General features: G+C 32.0%; 1 protein-coding gene across 4 annotated transcripts in view; it reads left to right on the top strand.

Annotated features, from left to right (window-relative positions):
* Nucleotides 1-18,643, top strand: part of LOC118192354 (protein O-mannosyl-transferase TMTC3-like) — a 495,624-nt gene that overhangs the window by 352,401 nt on the left and 124,580 nt on the right. For all 4 annotated transcript variants that reach the window (XM_085815135.1, XM_085815132.1, XM_085815133.1 and 1 more), the window contains 5 exons: nt 4,080-4,179; nt 12,337-12,449; nt 15,846-16,003; nt 17,522-17,774; nt 18,090-18,238. In XM_085815135.1, coding sequence (XP_085671261.1) covers nt 4,080-4,179; nt 12,337-12,449; nt 15,846-16,003; nt 17,522-17,774; nt 18,090-18,238 — 773 coding nt within the window. The remainder of the gene's footprint in view (nt 1-4,079; nt 4,180-12,336; nt 12,450-15,845; nt 16,004-17,521; nt 17,775-18,089; nt 18,239-18,643) is intronic.

Raw genomic sequence — 18,643 nt, 5'->3', positions numbered from 1 at the left:
ACACTGCGCGCCTGTATCCAGGAGTGCGGTGGCTGGGATATTATTCACCAAGACTTCATTCTTCGGAAGAGTCAGATTTTTCACCATTACTGTATTTAACTTGTAGGAAGAGGGGTTTTCTTGGCCTTCGGATTTCCGCACCCTCCCGTCAGCAGAAATCCGTTTTAGTTTAAATTATTTTTCCTTTCCGTGCTTTCCTTCTTTTTCCACTGGCCTTGAGACTTTTTTTCTTCTACTTTCAAACTGGATTGCTAGCTCAAATAACTTTTCCAGTGTAGTCGGATTTCTCAATTCAATAAAGTCTTGCACTTGGGGTAGTAACCTTGGCAAAATCACTTGAATTATTTCAGGATCCGGACGGTTTCCATACAAGAGCTTGAAAACGTGAATTTTTCTTAAAATAAAGCTCGAGAGGTTTTCAATTCTTTGTTGATATATACTGAAAAGTTCCGTTTCTAATTTCGCACGATCCCTTACAACAGGGAAGGCTTTTAGTAGGGCGGTCTTGAAATTTTCGTAAGTATAGGTGGGACTTCCTGCTTGACCCAAGAGACTTCTGCCTATACATTTGAACCAGTTAAGCGCTTGGCCCCTCAAAGCGCTGGTAGCTAAGGTAACTTTTTGAAACTCGTGCACGGGGTAGAGCATGAAGTGGTCATCCAATTTTTCCAAAAAACTGGTTACCGGTGAGTTTCCATTAAATGTTGCTTCTGGTTTCATCGAAGCGCGCATGGTCTGGACGATGTAACCAAATCCTTCCAGGGCGGCAGCTGGCATTTCTGGATTCTGAGCCGTTTCTGCAGGCAGCACAGGTTCTTCTTGAAACTCGGCCGTGGTTATTCTTCTTCGTTGGGCGCCACTATCAGGGTCAATGTTCCTTCTTACCTTCTTCGGGAACATACAAGGACCTGACTCGGAACAGAGAGCTTACTAAAGCTATGTTCACTAATTGTGGTAAGTAGACAGGATACAGACGAAGGGTATACAAAACCCTTTATTTTTCTCTATATACAATAACTTCCGTACTTCGGAATACACTGACCCGCTACTTGGGGTCTAACGTAAAAGTATAAAAATAAAACTAAACTCTAATTTAACTTTAAAATAATAAACGTGGAAGATTGGCCTTATATTAACAGGAAGCGTATGTAGTACAGAGACTGTGAACACTACAATACGTTTAAATTTATCAAGAGGATTAAAACCTCTGGCCTGGAAGGCAAACAGCAACTTCTAAGGTAAGCGGCCTGCTTTGACTCACTGCTTCCTCTCTCTCGCTTGGCAAAAAGCCACAACTTAAATACTTGGCGTTCGCCAGACAAACTTTGCATAAAAACCTTAACGCTTATAATTCTGGCCGGAAGTAGAAAATAAGAAGTGATAGTAAAGATTTAAAATAAAATAAACGTTAGTAAAACTTAAGATCCTTACAAGGCATATTTCCTCGTTTAGTTAAAATTAACTGCAACGAAATTCGATAGATTACTGCATAATTTGTTCCCTTATAAGTCTCAAAAGCAAATGCGCATTTGAATAAAACGGAAAATATCAAAATTAGTTTGGGATTAACGATGATTTCGTTCCTGTTATGCTGTTATATTTAGTACTGTCATATAATTTGTTGAATAATCAAAAATATAATATCTTAATCAAATTTAAGTTAAATGTTTGACATAACGATTTAGTGGGGGATCTTTCAATACTCATATATAATTTAATGATATATGCAAAAGTGTTCTAAGTAAGTATTTACTTTTTCGGTTGAAATAACTCGTCGAATAACGATTATTAGGGGAATTAAAACAAAACAAAAAATCAGCGTAATATTCATAAATTTTTAGGACTAGTTTCAAAGGTGCAGAACCTCCTTCTCCAGCTGCAGACGTAAAAATGACGAAAGAGAAGCCAGTGATAAACATGAAGCATATAATTAGTAAAGAAATTTACCGTTCCCCAACACTGTTAATCATAAAATGGCATTTTCTATTCTTTTACAATAAAATTATTCAAAAACAAAAAACTTTCGTTGGCGGATTACACTTTCTAGAGATGTTTTACATTCATAAAAATCTAACTATTCTAGTTGAGGATCCCAATTCTAATATGCCTTTACCCTCAGCTTTTAAGGAAATTAGTTCATAGTTGTTTACGTTTTTCGTCAGGAGAGGGCGTCAGTAGCTACACTTTCTTCCTCTCATTCTTATCGCCTTATCTTATTACTGACTTTTTTATCGTCATTTGCACTTTTGCAGCTGAAGAAGAACTTTGTATGTTTTAAATCTTCGAAATAGTCTTCAGATTTATGAATATTATGCTGATTGTTTTTGCTTTATCTTCTCTAACAATACGTACTTGTTTGAGTTCCTTAAATATCGATTTAAGAATGAGATATTTACAACATTGAGATCTGTTTCATAGAATCGTATACTTTATAACTTTTAGATTTGTTTCATAGTATCGTATACTTTATTCTAAGCAAGACTGCACTCAGTATGATATGCGTATGCTATTGCAATAGCATGCGCGCGCATAGTATGCTATAATGCCATGAAATAAATCCCAGTGCTGTAAATGGGTCATATTCAATAACTACAATAATGAAGATGATAATCATGATGGCAACGATAATGATAAGAATAAAATTGTAGTTTTACGCGGTCTTTGTATAATGAAGATTCTAGCTAGCGAAATAATAATTTTGACTGTGAGTTAGTTAAATGAAAACATAGATTTATAAACGAGATATATAGAGGTAGGGTTATAAAACGTTTAACCAAAACTAGAAATTTAAATGTTATTTAACCCTACACAGAATAAGCTCCAAAATGAATACCATTTATTTGGCAACACCGCACTGAATTTGTCTCAAAACTTCACAGAACGGCAAGGATGAACTTTGGGTTAATATCATGGGACAGATAAAGGTACAGGTTATTGCCATGAAGGACGTCTGTATACCGTTGGTCATCAGGTATACTCATTATGTACTACCTCTGTACAATTATTGTACTCGCATCGTTACTTAGTTCATCGAAGAAAGTTCATGGTATGGAATACGATAAATTAGGAGGCTTATTTCTATGATTTTCAACTGATGCAGGTTTTGCAGAACTGATTAACGTAGCCAAGCTCTCTAATCTTCAGATTCGCAGATGTTTTTTTCGCCCTTTTTTTTTGTTTTCGCTCAATTTTGTTCGTCCCGTTGTTCAGGTCCTCCGTTTTTGTTAGGTAGATTTTACATTCTATGACTTTTTGACTTTCTCTATGGATGGTCTACAGTGTAGATTTTAAGCGAATGGGCTATTCGTATGTATAAACGATCAGAATTCATTCTTTCTCCACAAAGGCAATTACCGCTGTTTGTTGTGTTTCAGTGCACATATATGAGGGCAAGGAACCACGACCTGAAATGTATTAATTGATACTGAAACCTACGTAGAATTTGGAATCGTCAGTCAAGGGAATCACCTCATGGACTGAATTCTGTTGCTCTGCATTGTCCGGTCAGTCAACTGTTAATCGATTTTGTCAGTTTGCGCTTTAAAGAGAGTTAGCTTTACTTAATTTACTCCGTGTATGATATTGGAAATTTATTTTATTTTTCATGTCCTAAGGAGGAAGTGCTTAATATCCACTTTCCGCTTTCTCCTTCAGCTGTCGATAGCTATTTATGATGCTGAGTGTTTCTTCCCCATGCATTGTAAATATGGTCCCATTGTAAATATGGGACAATTTCCCTTAAAAAGTCCTCCACAAAGGCATCCCTCCCGTTAGATAGATAGCCCTCAATGTGCTTTTCCATATTTAATTAACTTTACCTAACCATCGCTCACATATTTTGATCATCTCAGTATTTTCTGGTAATTGTTGTCGAAAAAAATCCGATAGCTTTCTTTGTTTGATGTTGTTAGCAAATATTCTTGTTCTTTTAAAATTTTTCTGACTAAAATTAATCCTGAAAAGTTACGGATAAAAAGGTAACGGTTTCTTATGTATTATGTCTAGAATTTAACGTACTTATTGCGCATTTTTTTCCGTGTGTAGTTTGTTTTTCCGCTGAAGTCTTTCTTGCATTTTAGGTGACTGGCGTGGTGGGTCGAGCGGAACTTCTATCGGCAGCTGCCTTCGTTGGTGCCTTACTCTTTTACATCCAGAAAAGATACCACCATAAAGCAAATAGTAAGTCTTTTAAAGAAGCAATAATTATTTTATGTAAGGTAACAGATAATTTATCTGATTTGAGAATTTTTATTAAATTTTTCCTAATTATCTCTCAACAGATAATTGTTCGTATTTCTTCAGTTCTAAAACGCCAGATGTGTCTTAATGCATTCAAATGATGGTAGTAAAAATAATTACGCAATAATTTCTTCTCCATGCTAATTGAAGAAATCAGTAAATATTTCTTAATCTGTATTAAAGATGTGAATTGTAGACCTTATTAATAAACGGACATTTTAATTTATCGTATTGACACATTTCTTCGGAAAATTTGCTAGTCTATTATTAGAAGAAGTCTAAGCCTCAGAGATCTTCGAGTATATGTTACAAATGATGATGCAAATACGACATATATTCAAGAAAATAATAATGAGTTACAAAAAGAGCTTAAATTGCGAGACTGTCCATCAGATCCCGGCTCGGTACTTCTCAGGTTTGAGATAAATCGTAACTCTGGCAGGAGTATACTGGAGCCTTAAATAAAAGAGCTCCCACTAATTCTTTTATGTAAGTGAACCATAATTTCAGTAGAAAATTTTTACTGTCTTGAAGGAGATAAAGGAATAATTGTAATTGCAAAAAATTTCGTCTATTAGATTTCAAAGGAAATATCTATTTTAAAGTTCCCGGATCCATTCTGACTATTTTTTGCGTGACAAACGTATGCAGAATAAAGGACATTTTATTCCAAAACGGATTGTGAAATGGGTTAAAATAGATACAAAATGGATATTTGTCCTGACGCATATACGCGAGTACATACTTATGTATCTCGCATAACTCAAAAACGATTAGCCGCAGAACGTTGAAATTTTATATATGGGACTGCTACCTTCTTCCTTTTGTGTTGCAATCGGCAGAATATAGTTATGGGATCGTGGTGAAAGTATAGGAAGCACTTTCTCACTTTGTTTTCATACCTACACAGCTCCGTTAAAATTTCCTTCCATACTGTTTCTAGCATTTTTTCTATTCTCACTAGTTTAAACTATTTTACCATTTTTTTCGTATGCGCACTGGCACTGGAAAACAATAGTTTTTGTTTCTTTCATCCCTTTAAATAGTACAATATATTGCATATTCTGGTTTTAAAGCCAGCCAGATTAAGACTAAACTAACTGCTTAGGTTTTGAGCGGAGTTGTAATTCCGGCCGAAGCCTCAAATAAGATGAGGTTCGACTTTATTTTTACCTTTTTCAGAATTTCAATTTAATTATTATTAATTTCATTTATATATTTTTGCTCCTGTCTCCTGATTGCCTTCGACGGATTTCGACATTTCAGAATTTAGAAATTAAGCGCTGGTAACAAGTATCGAGTAACGTGAACAAATATGATGTACTATAATTTAGGAGGTAAATAAATCTTTCCTGTTCAGCTTCAGAAGTCAAAGTGACGGCAGAAAAATGTCCCTAAGCGATAAAACATTCAAAACATTTCAGAAGGTTCTATTAAAATTTTAAAAAAATTAATTCCATCTGTTAACTGAAACGTGAACGAAAAGAAATTAGTAATTAAATTCTGTTCCTTAATTATTGGTTTTTTTTCGATATTTCCCCATATATAGTAAATATGTAACAATTAATGAAGACTTTTTATTATAACATATACTTATGTTATTAAAAATATTATTAATGTAACCTAAACGACAATTTAAAATCATTGAAATAAACGCATAGATAAAAATAGCGAACGTAGGTATCCTAAGACATATATCATATTCATGACACAGATATCTTATATTGTCACTAGTGTGATAAAGTTAATCCTAACTACACTGTTTAACCTTCTTTTGCTCTGATGAATTCCTGTCTTCGTACTTAAGAGAAAGGTAAACTTGAAGAAGATGCAAGCAATTATTGAAAAGTTTATTATTTATTTGCTAGTACAATTTAAATTTAACAAATGTTAATCATTACAATTTTTGTAGGATATCTAAAATTCAAATACTTATACTTAAGTATCCATAATATCCAATAACGCAGACATAAATTGAAACAAGGCAGCGTTTTAGATGCATAGGTGTCCCCGAGTCTTGCTGAGTGTTAAGCTTTCACCCTAGTTTTGAAAAAAGGACACCCGTGGAAGCGACAGTGTGATGGTCTCGCATACGTTTTCTTCTTCCACCAAAATTTCGAGAGGATTTTTGGATCTCCACATATTTTGATTGCCAACTTGCCGCACAGATACTGTGCGCTAGTGATGTCAGTCAACATGTGCTGCGCTTACCTTGGGTGAGTTCGAGTGCATTTGAGAACGACACTCACCAGAGATAAGCTAGAAATTTTCCTAATTTTGATATTTCGAACTCAAAAGGTTTGTCATCACTGCTGTACGCTTATCGAGCTTATCGATATTTTGCTGTACGCTGATCTGCATTAAGTTTTCAAATCATACAGGTTCTTCTTATTTTGAAGTATACGAATTATTAAATAAAGAGCAATGTTAAAATAAAGGATTTTTGTACGAAATAAGAATATTATATCTAGTGCAATGGATTAGCATGTGTAACGAATACTTGTAATGTACAATATTAAGACTAATATTTAAGAAACAATTTGATTATTATATGATTAAAAGTACATTTCTAAGAAAATATCTGAGTATACAATTTTATCACTGTGATGCAAAATGGTTAAAATGTCTAAGAGAAATATTTAAAGAACTAATATTTTATTAAAATCAAACTATAAAAAATGCATGTCTAATACTAATATTTAAAGAAATAATTTTGTTAGTATGATGCTAAATTATTCAAAATAAATGCCTAAGACCAATATTTAAAAAAATGTTATATATTTATAGAAATAATTTTATGATTGTGAAATGAAATTACAAAGTACATGTATGAAATGAATATTTAAATAAATTTTGTTATTATGACGAGAAATGGTTCAACATACATGTCTAAGACCAATCTTTAAAGTAATTTTTTATTATAGAACCGAACTATGCCTAAGACTGATGCCGAAGACACCGTACATGCCTAAGACTAATATTTAAAGAAAGAATTTTATTATCTTTATGATGGAATATGATTCAAAATATATATTTAAGGCCTATATTGATGAAATAATTTTATCATTTTATAACCAAACAAATCAGATTATAGGTCTAAGACTATTCTTTAAAAAAGAATTTTGCCAGTATGTTGCGAAATGATTCAGAGTACACGGCTAAGACGAACATTTAAAGAAATAATTTTATCATTATGAAATGAAATGTATGAAAATATATGTCTCGGATAAGTATTTGAAGAAATAATTTTATTGTTATAAAAATTCAGATCTATTATTCAATACAAAGTTCGTATTATATGACGTCAGAATATTTTTTCATTAATTTCAACATAGGTGCAAACATTATCATTTCAATGGAATGCAAATTAAATGTGGTTTAATTTATATTAAATACATACAGTATTAAAATAATTTTACTTGATTCGAAATGTACTTATTTCTTTCAAATTTCTCAGTCTACCAAAGAATTACAGACTCATAAATACAATTAATAATTCTTTATAACATAAATACCAATTTCTTCGTCGTTTAAGATTAATCATTTTTACTTCGTTATTCTTCATCTGCATACAGTAAAAAGCAAACCCATAGCAACACCTCTCTTAGCAGATACATATATTACATCTTTCAGAAAGATAAATGAAGGACATTTTCCAAGAAATTTAATCTACTCTCGGCATCTAGCAAATTTAATTACACAAGGTAATTTTTCTGCCTATTTATATTATAAACCCTCTCTTCTCACAATATTAAGCCCTTACTCTCATTTCTTATTCATAATGTATGATGTACATGGAACTTCTTATCATATTAAAATACATGGTTTTTAAAATTTACTAAGCCTTTAATTCCTCACAAAATTAAAGATGGAACATGCAAATAAATTCTTAAAATGCAAGTTAACCATTCATCATCATTTAGAGATAACTGTGTGAACCTTTTCCGCTATACAAAGAATTCATTTATTTATTTACTGCACCATGTTATCTATAACGGAAAACGAATCAGTTTTAATAAAGGATCAAAATGGTTAAAAAAGAGAACTATTAAATTATAATGGTTTCTACACTTAATAAAAATTAGCACAGAAGCTCCACGCGGAGGGTTCTCCTTGGGGTCCACTGGAAGGGCATGAGTTCATATAAGAGGATCGACAGGAAAAAAATTGTATTTCAGGAGTCCTTGCAATGAACTATAGGTTTCATGATAAAATACCATTAATGAAATATGAAATGTATCTTATATTAATGAGCCAGTTGTTATGAATTAAGTCTTTAGTATAACTTCTCCTTTCCGTATTCCTCACTAGAATGATAAGAAGATTTGTGGATTTAAGCTGAGAATTTTGAATATTAGATAAGAGCTTCTAGCAATCATTGCTGTTAATTATTTTCTCCAATTCTGCTTTAAGACATACTCCAGCTTTAGCATCTCGTTAGTCAATGCTTTAAAATGCGCACAGATATCTGAGGCAACTTAAATTAGATATTTATTAGACTATTTTAAGTATAGTCTTAGTCTACGTTTCTACGATTTTATTTAACTTTTTATGTTAATATAAATACCCATAAGTAGTGGAAGCTCGTATGTAGAACAAGTTTTGCCTATTCTGTTACATTTAAGACTAAACAAAAATATCATTTTAACCTTTTTTTAGTGTTTTGAAGTTATTAAGAACCTAGCGATAACTCGCTATAAGTAAGTCTAGTAAGGTCTGCAGAACTTAAGCTTCCAGTTACAACACGAATTCTACAAGTAATTTAATAATAGTAATAAAATCAACTAACAGCATAGAAAAATCCAAAAATTCACGATACTCGTACTTTCTGATTCCTCCTTTAGTTAACAAAGAAAAAAAAATCTGTCTATAAAATATTTTCAAAGAAGAAATCATTATTTGAGCGCCACCTAGCCTATAATAAGATAGTCAATCAGAAGTAATCGTTTTATTCTATATCGATTAACTTGTATCGTTGTAAAGAAGCGTTATTGTTCTAGTAAGTTTTGTGTTCTTAAGTACCTGCGAGGAGCGTCTCCCCAGGGTCAGCCAGTGGTGCAGCTAAATCACCAATGAAAAATATAATTTTCAATCTATTTTTAAATTTATATCTATATATTTTAAACTTTTATTTTTCAAATTCCTATTCAAAACTCAATCTCTGATGCTTAAAGTATGCAATTGTTTTCCCATTATTTAGAATTTGGCTTTAGTCGTGTAGCTCAGTTGTTCACAAAAATGAATCTATTTGGGGAAGATATAGTTAAATAATAGCCCTCCTCCTTTTTTTAGCTTTATTTTTAAGCATTGGTTTCTTCTCACTTACGCCACATACAAAATTCAGTAACAAAATCACAGAATTTATAGAGCAGCACAGTTTTAAAATTCCCGACGCAGTGTTATGTGTTGGCATACATTTATGCATTTTTCAGTCTTTTCTCATTTTAAGGTACTGTTGCTTGCGTACGGGTTTGTTACAAAATGAATGCACAAGTCCGATGAAAAATGAACAAAATTTATTATTATCACAACAAATATGCTTAAACGTCCTCAAATAATCGTGCAGTATCACAATATATCACAGTAGTCATCTTCTAACTACTCAAACGTTCAAAAGAACTTAATTCAAAACAGCTAGAGAAAGCTAATCCGCGAATTCGCTACAGTCAACAAGAGCAGCTTTCTAAACAACAAACTAACTAATCATCGAATTGAGAGGTTTTCCTTTTATTTATAAGATTTTAAAATCGCGCGCGAGAATTTTCTAGTACTTTCTCGAAATCAAAAAGAGATATTTATTAAATGTTACACGCACACGCTCTTGTATTTTCAATTTTTCGGCTTAGCTTTCTTTTAATATTCGTCACGCGCTGCACTGCGTGGGAAATAATTACAATTCAACTAACATTAGCTATTTAAATACCAAATCCGTAACAGTACCAATATTCAGTTTTCTTAGTAAGACTGCCAACAACAATTTTTCTTTTGTTTTCTATTAGTCCAAAGGGGTTTGTCCCTGAAGTACTATTGTTTTCGTTTTACGATATTGCGTTCGTTCACTATAAATGTCCGTTTCTCTTTTTAAACTGTTGCCACAAATGTTAGAGTCCTGCATTATATTTGAAGAAATTAAATAATGAAAAATCTGCATAAATGTAGGTATATTTCTCACATTGTGATAAAACCACGCTACATTGAGTCATCGAATTTTGAATGACGTATTCCTACTGCGAATATGGGCATGTGGAGGCCCAAATTTGAAATTTAGAATTTCTTTTATTATCGATTTCATATTTCGTAACTTTAACGATTTTTTTATTAACAAATTCAAGGATTTCAAAGCAAGCCATAGCAACGTTGTACAGAAAAACATTTTTATCTCCAGCCCGCGAGACTCTGTATCATAAATTCTAAAGATATGCTCAATTTAAAACTATTTTGCGATATTGCTCTTGAACTGAATTTTACGGTTTAAGTGCGAAGAACGTGATATTTAATAAATAAAGGTAACAGACAAAATGTTAAAAAACGCCCCTTTGGATGTAATTTAAAATCTGAAACCTTTCAGATTTTCTTTTCGTCTTTTTTAACTTTATTTATTAAATATCACGTTCTTCGCCCTTACGCCAGATAAATTTCAATTCAACAACAAAATCACAAAATGTTTAAAACCTGCATATCATTAGAATATCCGGTAGAATGTTATAGGTTGCCATATTTTTATAATCGCTATATTATTTTTTAAACTAGCCGTTTGCGCGACCAACGGTCTAAAATAATTGTTATAAAAACAAAAAAATACATATTGCTTTCAATGAGTCCAGCTAGTATAATTTCATTTCATAGTCTAGCTAATATATTGAATATTTCTAATTAGACATCTGATGATTTTAATACATGTTTATTTAAATCAATCACAATGAAAACTAGAGAAATATTTTCTTAAGAATTGTGTTTATTGCTTTTAAATCGCTTATTTATTACTCAATAACCTTCCAGATTAGATGTTATATTAGCTTTAAGCTTTACTGAACCCCAACACGATAGCGCGTGTAAGATAAAGATAATTTACTTCCGGCCGCCGCAACACATTATTTTCACAGAGTCAAGTGTCTTAAATCAAAAATTGAAAGTTTGTAAATTAAAATTTTACATTTTTCCCGAATGACATTAGTTAACATGCTGGAGACAACACGTTTTTTTCGAGCAGAGTTGCCACTGCCCTCGATGGTGACGCCACTATGCTCACCTTGAAATTGTTGAGTGTGTAAATCAGAATTTCATTAAAGTTTTACAATACGAAATAAATAATAAACCAAATTCGAAATTCAGAAATCTGGCTTCTAGTGCACATGTTCGGATAGAAGATTACATTATTCAAAATTGGATGGCGCTCTAGGTACCGTCGTTTTTAAACAATGCGAGGAAGATACATACAAGTATGCAGATTTTTCAGTAATTAATTTGTTTAAAAGTAATACAGGGCAATAATATTTAGTGGGAAAAATTCAAAAAGTGATACATTGTTTGTAGTGAATCAACGCAAAATCCTATTTTGCGACTAATAACTCTTTTGAAAAGCGGGAATATTTCTCTGACTCTCACAGAATTTGTGTCAGGTATTAATATGCAAATATCGATACATCAGTCTCAAGAATCTCATTAGTAACGAGTACCTATTTATTGGGATCTTATTTGTGTACGATGTTTGACATTGCGTATTTTTTTAATATTTCTGTAAGTAAAACTATGTTTCTATTTTATCAATAAAAAATTTCAAAATTTGTTATTTACGTGTTTCTTATTATATTGAAATAGTTTAATTATTGTCTTTTATTAATTTCTAAATAAATATTTCAGTTAGGAATTGTTTAAGTGTTAATTTGCTTTTAGTATTCTACAAATAAATATTTCGTTTAAGAATTTTGCATATACGAGTATATGAGAGTATATTAAACTTAAAATTACAAGTGTCAAGCAAAAAATTATTGCGAACTATTTAAACGCATCTTCTAAATTAAAAAGTTTGCTGATACATTTTCCCCAGAATATTAATAAATTATTGTCAATATATAATCGTCTTCTCTTGTTTCCCAGCTTGGCAAGATTGTGGTGTGACTTCTGTACTGGCGATGCTAGGACTTCTTTGTAAGGAACAAGCAGTCACTGTCCTGGTCGTTTGCTGCATCTATGAGTGGATTGTACCAAAGGTGACGTATCAGTTCTGTATAAGCTCATTTATTTCACTGTCCAATCTTCCTAAAAAACTGATATGGCTTATAACGAAAGAACCTTTTGGTCCGTCCAATTCTCTATACAGTGTATTTTGATTATTCATTTATGGATTATCCGGTTTGCAGATTACACGTGCGTAGCGGTGTCCACCAAGGAGGGCAGAATACATGAATTAAATCTTCCCTGTATGGTCCGTGTAATGAAAGTGAAGCCATAAAACGTCACGTCATATTATGGCCGCTGTATTGTAGTTGCCTGACACGTCGTTGGTTTTTGTTTTGTTTTTATTTGTGTTATGTATACGTCATGTGCTCATTATTAATCTTTACTGATTGATGATTTGAGACCTAAGGAATATCTTAGACAATAATTAAAACAGGCAAGTTTCAAGTTATAGGAAAGTAGAAATGAAAATATGTTATTAGATATCATAATATTAATATTACTATGTATTTCTTTAAAATAGGTTTCTTTTAAAGAAATAATATTATGATAATTACTGTAGTTTATAGGGAAGTAGCAATGAAAATATGTTATTAGATATCATAATAGTAATATTACTATGTATTTCTTTAAAATAGGTTTTCTTTTAAAGAAATAATATTATAATAATTACTGTAGTTTATCCATGACTAATTTTCGTTTGTTACATTTTTACTGAAACCACGTTTTTCGGAAATTAAACAATTTTCGTATTTTTTTCTCTCGATTTTTGGACGATAAAATTAGTAAAACAAAAGGGAAAAATACCCGAAGGATTACGGTATAAACTGAATTATGCTCCCTTGGCTTCAAATTTTGACGATTTTTTAAAGAAATAAACACATATAATATGCATCAAAATTAATAGTTTGGATTATCCTTTTTTTTTTTCAATTATCCGTGACCTGCTTGCATTGCTCTAGCCCGAAAAGTCTAGAGTGCATTAATCTAGAGTGTATAATGTTATTCTGAACTCTTACATTGAGCTTCCGAAACTGAATACTGGGTTAACGAACTGTATGGATATCTTCGATTGAAAATTTTTGTATTTTTCATATATTTTGCAGAATTTTTGCCAGTTTTAATAAAAATTATTAACCGTTAAAATTATTCACGATTAGAATATTAGGACCACATTCTATTCATAAAGGAAATCATCTTTACGTTACTTACGTTTATTTTTATCCTTACGTTCTTTGTGTTCTTGTTGTATGTTTACTGTATTAATCTATCAGATGTAAAAATTTGACAGTATGAAAATAATGTAAAAGTTTAGTTTTTAGAATTGGCATATTCCAAATACAAAAGAATGTCAACAATGTATTTCCTGTAATAGTTGCTTCTTTTTTTAAAGGATAATAAATCATTATTCTTTCCGTTTTGAAGTGAAGATAAATGGCTAATTTATCTGAAACTTAACACTTTTAAAGGAATGCTAATATGAGACAAGTGTGACATTCAACTCTACAACAACTAAGATACAGTAAGTATATTTTAGGACACTGGTTGATGTCCTAAGATCTGAAAGCGTTGGTCAGAATTTCAGAACAGATTTAACCAACTATGTAAACCCTAACTGAGTTACAATGAGCTACTACTATGTCTTTCACCTGAACATTTTAGAAATTATCTTCAGGTATGTTAAAGAATAATCGATGGAGTTATGGAAATAAATATAAATAAAAAAATTATTTTAAAAACATAATCCTATTATTTTTAACGTAGGTCATTTCAGTTGTACATTTTTTTTTCTATTCTGGAAACCGGGAGGGGGGACCTTGTATACTGATTTGTTTACATAATGCTCCGTGCAGTACATATTACGTTATTAAGTGAATGATAAGAAAGATGTTTTGCTTAAAATATTTTAATATTTGGGATATGAAATAAAAGCAGCAAATACATTATTAAGGATATCGAAATAAGTACGCAAAATTTAAAATGCATTGTACTTTGGGGATATTTTAAAAGTAGCTAACTTCTTAAGGTATTTATTATTCTTCTCGCCTTACGCGTATATACTAATATAAATATTTTGTTAAAAACTGTATTTTTGCCCTTCAGTAGCTCAAATCTTTATAAAGCAAATTATTACTCCAAGCGCTGTTCCAAATTCGAAGTTGGCGAATGATAATCAAGAAGTCGTAGTTTTGTGCGGAACTGCCACTAAACTAAACAAACTACTATTGATCATCCAAAACAGTAGATGTTTCTTATGTGCCAGTGTCTCTGCTTTTTTGTTTGTGCACAAGTGCCACTAAGTTAAAGAAGTTTGTGTAGGTAGTAAAATATAATATTTACATTTTTTTTTATAAATATTACAATATTATTTTTATAACCTCCATCGTGTAAAATATCTAATTAATAAAATATTCAATATATTTTAATAAATCTACATGTAAAGTTCCATACCTTTAAAATTTGGAAAATTAAAGCATGTGTTTGGACTAGTTTATGGTACTGATTTTAGAACATTGAGACTAAAAATAATCTAAAATAGCTCATATATTCATTGTTTTATTTTACTTTTATTTCTTTTATCGAGAATTTGATGATTGATACATCAAATTCTTCGAGGTCGTTCGGTAGCATTCATCATATATATTAATTACTTCTGTAGTAAAATTCCTTTCTTCTTTTACTTAAGCTAAAAACCAAGCGGTATATTAGACTGGACTTTCTAAACTTTCTGAATATTGAACAATTACCTCATAAATTATTAGCACAATTCTAGATAGGCAAGATAATTGTTTTTTATAACTATTCAAATCAGTCAGCTTAAGAAGTAATGAAAATATTAGTAAAAAGTGAGTTTATTGCTTTTAAACTGCTTTTTTTAATCAGTAACACAAGTAGTAAACTTCAAAATCAAAAAAAACTTATTTGGCGAATGTTTGTGGCTGTAATCGCCAAAGATAAAAGTATTTATTTTCGACAGTGGCAACATTTTGCAGTGGCAACAGTTTATTGATTAAATTTTAGAGATATATATTGCATATTTTATCGAATGAGAGCCACTGGCCCTCGAAGGAAACAATGTTTTATTTAGAGCATACACCATATATTACTTGTTAGCTTACTATTAAAATTCACTTATTATTAAAATCGCTTATTTTGTTTATCAAAAGATACATTAAATTTGCATTAAACAAAAAATAAATAAAAACAAATCAGTCTAGACTTTGAGGTATACACATCCAGGTGAAGAACTATGGGTTTTCAAAATTTGGTGGCTCTTAAGGTGCAGCCGTTTTTTCATAATGCAAGAAACAATATACACGTTCTTCATCATTTGATCATAGTGATTAAGATTTTTTTTCTTATTAGTGTTTAATAAATTAAGACAGTCGTGATCCACACGTAGTTATTTACATTATTTTGCTTTTCAGATCCCTGGCCGGGTGCAAAGTATGGTTTTAGGTCGCAACAGTGTCTCGCCTTGGTGGAAGGATAAAGCATTAAGAAGTTTGATTTTGCTAGGAGTATTTATCTCAGCTGTGTATTTCAGGTGGAGGATTATGGGAACGCGGATGCCCATCTTTAGCAGGTAAGCTTCTGAAAACAATTTAAAATTCCTACGTGGACACAACATGACTTCCTTGTAGGGACTATTAAATGATACACATTTTTTGCTGCACTTCATTTAAACTTATTTCTTCGAAATATCATACTTTAAATAACCAATTCTTCTCAATATGTAAATAATAATTTTTTTTAATTTGACATTACGAAAACATGAATATTTTCGTCATTTAAAACACTTTTGTAACTGGAACTGTATGACTACTACCAATGATTGCGAAAATGAAGGCCGGCAAGGAGTTTTAAGCCCGGTAAAGAGGATTGGTATATATATATATACTTTCGGTACTGCCGATTCCAATAAAAAAGGGAAGTGCATAACTAGAGGTTATAGCAGTCCCATACAACTAATTTCAACGTTCTACGACTAATCGTTTTTGAGTTATGGGAGATAAGTACGTACGTACGTACGTACAGATCTCACAAAAAATGTTTTTGGAATTCATTTTACAATCTACATTGGAATAAAGAGTGATTTTTATGTCCGCATGTACAGGCGTCACATAAAGAATAGTCAAAATGGATATTTCCGTTGAAATGCGATGACTGAAATTTTATGTTTACGATACATCCTTTACTTCTTATAAGGAAGTAAAAAGTTGAGATTAAGATTGTAACAATTTATTTTAAAAGTTTTTAACTACTTCAGTATCATATATGATACACTTTAGGTACTTCCCCGTTGGCCCACCGTGCCAAATATGATACGGTATTGAAGTGACACCGGTGGCCCACCATTTTATATTTGATTCACTGAAACGAAATGCTTTACTTCAAATTTTAATGAGAAATGAATTCTACCAGAATGCTGCGAACCCTTATTGAACTGAATCACTTGAATGTTAGCCCTATTGTTTGAATTTCATATATTATGTTATTCTACGGATGGCCCTCAGGTAGGTAATTTAAAAATCGATAATAAAATTCTACTCACAGGGAAATGAGTAAACTAAATAAAAGCTTATGGATAACAGGTTAATTCTCACAATATTATTTGTTTAAAAGAAACCTATATTCCCATAAGAATGCGTAGTAATATTGACATTGCAATATCTAAGATATCTTCATCGATACTTACCTGTAGCTTGAATCTTGTCCGTTCTTATTTGTTGTCTCTCTCCATTAAGAATTAGAGAAGGAGGAAGTGCAGCCGAGTCTGTGAAATCATAGACCGAATGTCAGTTTGTGTTTGCTTTTGTGATGGGTCGGTTCTTAAATTAAGCTGACATAAAAGTTCAACGGTTGGAAAAAAAAGATTCCGGTTGACTTCACAGCGACTTTGCGTGAGTTTGTTTGTTAATAGTAAGAAGAAAACATTGGCTACATGAGCGAACGCATTTTAAAATTTAGGGATGCGTGTTCTCTAAATGCACTAATAAAGGGAAAATTGCTCGAGTATTTTTAAAATGTTCAGCTATAAGAATATAGGTGGGAAACATGTGAGGAAATACGGTATATCTGACTGTTCGTTATTTCGTCACAGATTTGACAATCCTGCTGCGGTTTCTTCAACGCCTACACGTCAGATGACCTACAACTATCTATTGGCTGTGAACGCATGGCTGCTACTCTTTCCCTGTCATCTCTGCTGCGACTGGACAATGTCTACAATTCCCCTCATTACAGATCTCTGGGACTTCAGGCATATCGCAACACTGGGACTGTATGCATCTGTACTTTACATATCCAGGAACGCTGTAAAATTAGAAGATGATGCCAAAGCAGCAATTATTATGGTAAACCTGTTTTAAAATTATTATAAAAAAGTTCTTTCACGTATATTGTTTCTGGAACGGAGCTTAATTAAATTCCATAAAAGTTACAAAAGAGAACAGCAATATGACAAAATAAGACATACAATTAGGCAAAGCAACCTTATGTATGGCGTCAACAAATTAGACCAGATTTTAAGCAAGGCTACGCCAAACGAAAGGTTAAAATCTACGGAAGGTGAATCACAAGGTGATTCTTTGCCTAATTTATGTCCATAAAAGTTTACTTTTCTCCTGTCTCTTGCTGAATTCTGAACAGTTTCCCTTTTTTCTTTGCAGAGCATATCTCTAATCGTCTTTCCTTTCGTGCCAGCGAGCAACCTGTTTTTTTCTGTGGGCTTCGTCGTTGCAGAGAGAGTTCTTTATATTCCTAGCATGGGATTTTGCATGCTGGTCGCGCAAGGTTGGAGTGCTCTTTACTCAAAAAGGTTAGTTTGTTGTCATTTTAATGCAAAAACTGTCTTTTGCGTCACTTTTTAGTGTTTGTTACAACATTCCAAAGCACCTTTCTTTTTTTCTTTCCGATGTTTGAACTACAGACTACGTTGCTACTAAAAGTGGCCCTTTTAATTGCTTAATACTTCTCGTTCTTGTTTTCCTGCGCAACGAAAATTTCATCTCTTTCCTACACGATTTTGTATGCAAACTACCGAAACCAGTAGAGTCTATTGTTACAGCACATATGCGTATATATGCGCATGACTGTATTAGAAGTTAACCTAAGCCGAGAAATCTAGGTAAAAGCATGCGCATTTGCGAAGGATATAGTCGTGTCGTTTCCAGTAACCTTAATTTACAAATTAAACAAGGAAATATCTCCTGTATTTTTATTT

The sequence above is a fragment of the Stegodyphus dumicola genome, chromosome 4 (assembly GCF_044657685.1).
Source record: "Stegodyphus dumicola isolate Sdum_Otavi_A_Nest chromosome 4, ASM4465768v1".
Taxonomy (NCBI): Eukaryota; Metazoa; Arthropoda; class Arachnida; order Araneae; family Eresidae; genus Stegodyphus; species Stegodyphus dumicola.
The sequence above is the reverse complement of the archived record's forward strand: the minus strand, read 5'-3'. Positions and strand labels throughout refer to the sequence as shown.